We start from the raw sequence: 2872 nt of genomic DNA, 5'->3' as shown, positions 1-2872 counted from the left end.
TTAGGGTTTAGTGTTTTGTTGACAACATTTTTTTTTTTGAATTCGTTTTTTATATATTATTTTTATTTATTTTTAAATTTTATTTTGAAAAAATAATATAATTTGACAAGTTATTTGGTTTCCTTAATTAAAAGATACTAGATTTAAAATGACAATTTTCTAGGGGGTGAACCCAAGAATAACTCTTTAATTAAACTTTGGTTTATGAATAAAGTGACATGCCTAAATTGAGTTTTTTCAAAAGTATCTCGAAGCTTTTCAATGAAAATTCAAATATAATAGTTGATTTTACTGTTCAGCTTATCATCATTGAATTTAAAAAACAATAGCCAACACCGCAAAGCCTTACTTGTTTGCTCTTGTTTGAGATTTTCATTGCATAAAATGAACAGGGCATTGCTGGAGCCACTGATGAGGAAGATGTTGCAAAGTTCTCAGATCTTGTCAAAGAATTAATTTGATAGCATGACGACAATCTTATCTGAAGCTCACAAAAAACATCGAATCAAATGGTCTATTAATTCAGCTTATACAGTTATGTTTTGCAGGATGCATGGAAGACAACATTACTTAATATTTTCATGATTACAAAAAAACATTACCGAATAATACTATCAATTTGCTATCTCTACTAGTGATATGCCTCGTCAAAGATATGATGACTGGTCATTTACACACATCTTACAGTGAAATGTTTCAATGATCCAGTAGTGTTAGTATATTTTCTGCATTTCAAGTTGAAATATTTTAACTGTATTATGTACTATGGGGGTCTTTAAAAAGACAAGGTAGGTTGGTAAAGTACACTAGATGGACCACAAATAGTGGGATTATTTAACAAAAACTGTAGATGTCAAAAAAAAAAAAACAAAACAAAACTTTAGTAATTGAACAGAACCTCCACCAAATTTAAACCTTCTGTTTTTTCTTCCAGCAATAAGGATCTTATATGTCTGTTGAATGGTAAAGAGACGGAAATTTGACACTAATACGTTTGAGGTTTGATTTATATGATGTACGAAACTAAGTTATATTGTTCTTGGATATCTACATAATTATGACTTTATGCTTTCGCTCATTTGCACACCTAAAAAGAGTGTATTCGTGGAATGCATTTATTTTTACAAATTAGTTTCTAAATTCTTCCATAAATCTAGGATATCTCCGTGTTAAATCAATAAAATCTTGTATGAAAGAAAAAGAGAATATATTTGTATAGTGTATACGTTTTCGAATATGTTTGGTAGGAAGCATGAGGTCTCCAGATCTTTCGGGTACCATCTGGTGCCTGGTTAGGCCAAAAAACTCTTACTACGTGTTCCTATAAGCGAAAAAAACTCATGCTACGTGTTTTCTATAAGCCAAAAAATTCATGCTACGTGTTTCTTTCTAAGCAAAGCCTATATGAGTCACTGACTTGCTCAAACTTCAAATCTCAAAACACATCCTTTCTTCATGGGCACTCCACAACAACAAGAAGACAGACTCTCACCACCAGAAGCCAAGTGGTGGGTCGACGGACAACGCATTAGACACAAAGGCTTCTGGTTCAAACCAGAGTTCATCACTGCCTCTGAAGCTATAAGAGCACACTACACACCTCTTCCTTCCGACATAATCCTCGCCTCTTTCCCCAAAACCGGCACTACTTGGCTCAAAGCTCTAACCTTTTCCATTCTCAGACACAGCTCAACCATACACGACGACCGTGACCATCTGGATAACCTCAACCCCCACGAGGTCGTACCCTTTTTGGAGATCGAGTTGTTCGGTGAAAACCCATCAAAGGACACAACAAAGATCTCTTGTCCTAGAGTGTTCAACACCCATCTCCCTCTCTCGTTTTTACCGGACACTGTCATGACCTCAGGGTCCAAAGTCATTTACATAACTCGCCACCCAGCTGACACTTTCGTCTCTCTCTGGCATCTCTACAACAACAAGTTCGGGACCGAGATCTCCATCCAAGAAGCCTTTGATGACTTCTGCAAGGGGATTGTCCCGGCCGGTCCCTACTTCGAACACGTACTCGAGTTCTGGGAAGCAAGAGACCGAGACGGTGTGTTGTTCCTCACTTACGAAGAACTGAAAGGAAAACCAGAAGAGAACGTGAAGAGGATAGCAGACTTCTTGGGGTGTAAGACGATGGTGGAGAAGGTGGTGAAAGAGTGTAGCTTCGAGAATCTGAGGGGTGCAAGTAAAGAAACAGGAGAAGGAGTTCACTGGAGTGGAACTAAGTATAAGATGTTCTTTAGGAAAGGTGTGGTTGGAGATTGGAAGAATCATCTTACACAAGAGATGATGAAGGAGCTTGAAGACATTGCTGAAATGAAATGGAGAGGATCTGGTTTGGATCTCAACATTTTTTAATAATAATGCTTCATAATGATCATATAGTTTATGTTGTTGAGTGGCCATGAGTAAGCTAATTATAAGTTAACATTAGAGCAAAAGTGCCAAAACAATTCTCCTAGTGAAAAATATATATATTACAAAAGAAGTAAGCCTGAGAAAACTTGGACTCAGCAGACCACTTCTTCTTTGGCACCTTCTTATTATTCATCTTCCAACCAACTAGATTACCAAGTTACACCTGTCACACAGTCACATGTGAAACCGTAATCGTCACACAAACTCTTTTTACTGTTTGAGTAGTTCATGTTCACAGGGAAGTAACTCAAACAGACTTCTTGTCCTTCTTAACAATTATTTTATATTTTAAATGTATTTAAGTGGGGTTAATAACTCTAGTTAAGAAATTCCATTTTGAGCAGTCCAATGGGAGTTTCATAATTAGGGGTTCTTAAAAAATTTATTTATTAAATAAAACATATTAAAAGATAACATTTAAAATATAGATTTAAAAAAACAT

General features: G+C 35.8%; 1 protein-coding gene across 1 annotated transcript; it reads left to right on the top strand.

Annotated features, from left to right (window-relative positions):
- Window positions 1–1455: 1455 nt before the first annotated feature.
- LOC106339182 (cytosolic sulfotransferase 18-like) lies at window positions 1456–2370 on the top strand. Its single transcript, XM_013777979.1, has one exon. The coding sequence runs from the start codon at window positions 1456–1458 to the stop codon at window positions 2368–2370; it is 915 nt and encodes a 304-aa protein (XP_013633433.1).
- Window positions 2371–2872: the final 502 nt, after the last annotated feature.

This window comes from Brassica oleracea, chromosome C4 (assembly GCF_000695525.1).
Source record: "Brassica oleracea var. oleracea cultivar TO1000 chromosome C4, BOL, whole genome shotgun sequence".
NCBI lineage: Eukaryota > Viridiplantae > Streptophyta > Magnoliopsida > Brassicales > Brassicaceae > Brassica > Brassica oleracea.
Note: the sequence above shows the minus strand (reverse complement) of the source record. Positions and strands in the feature narration are given on the sequence as shown.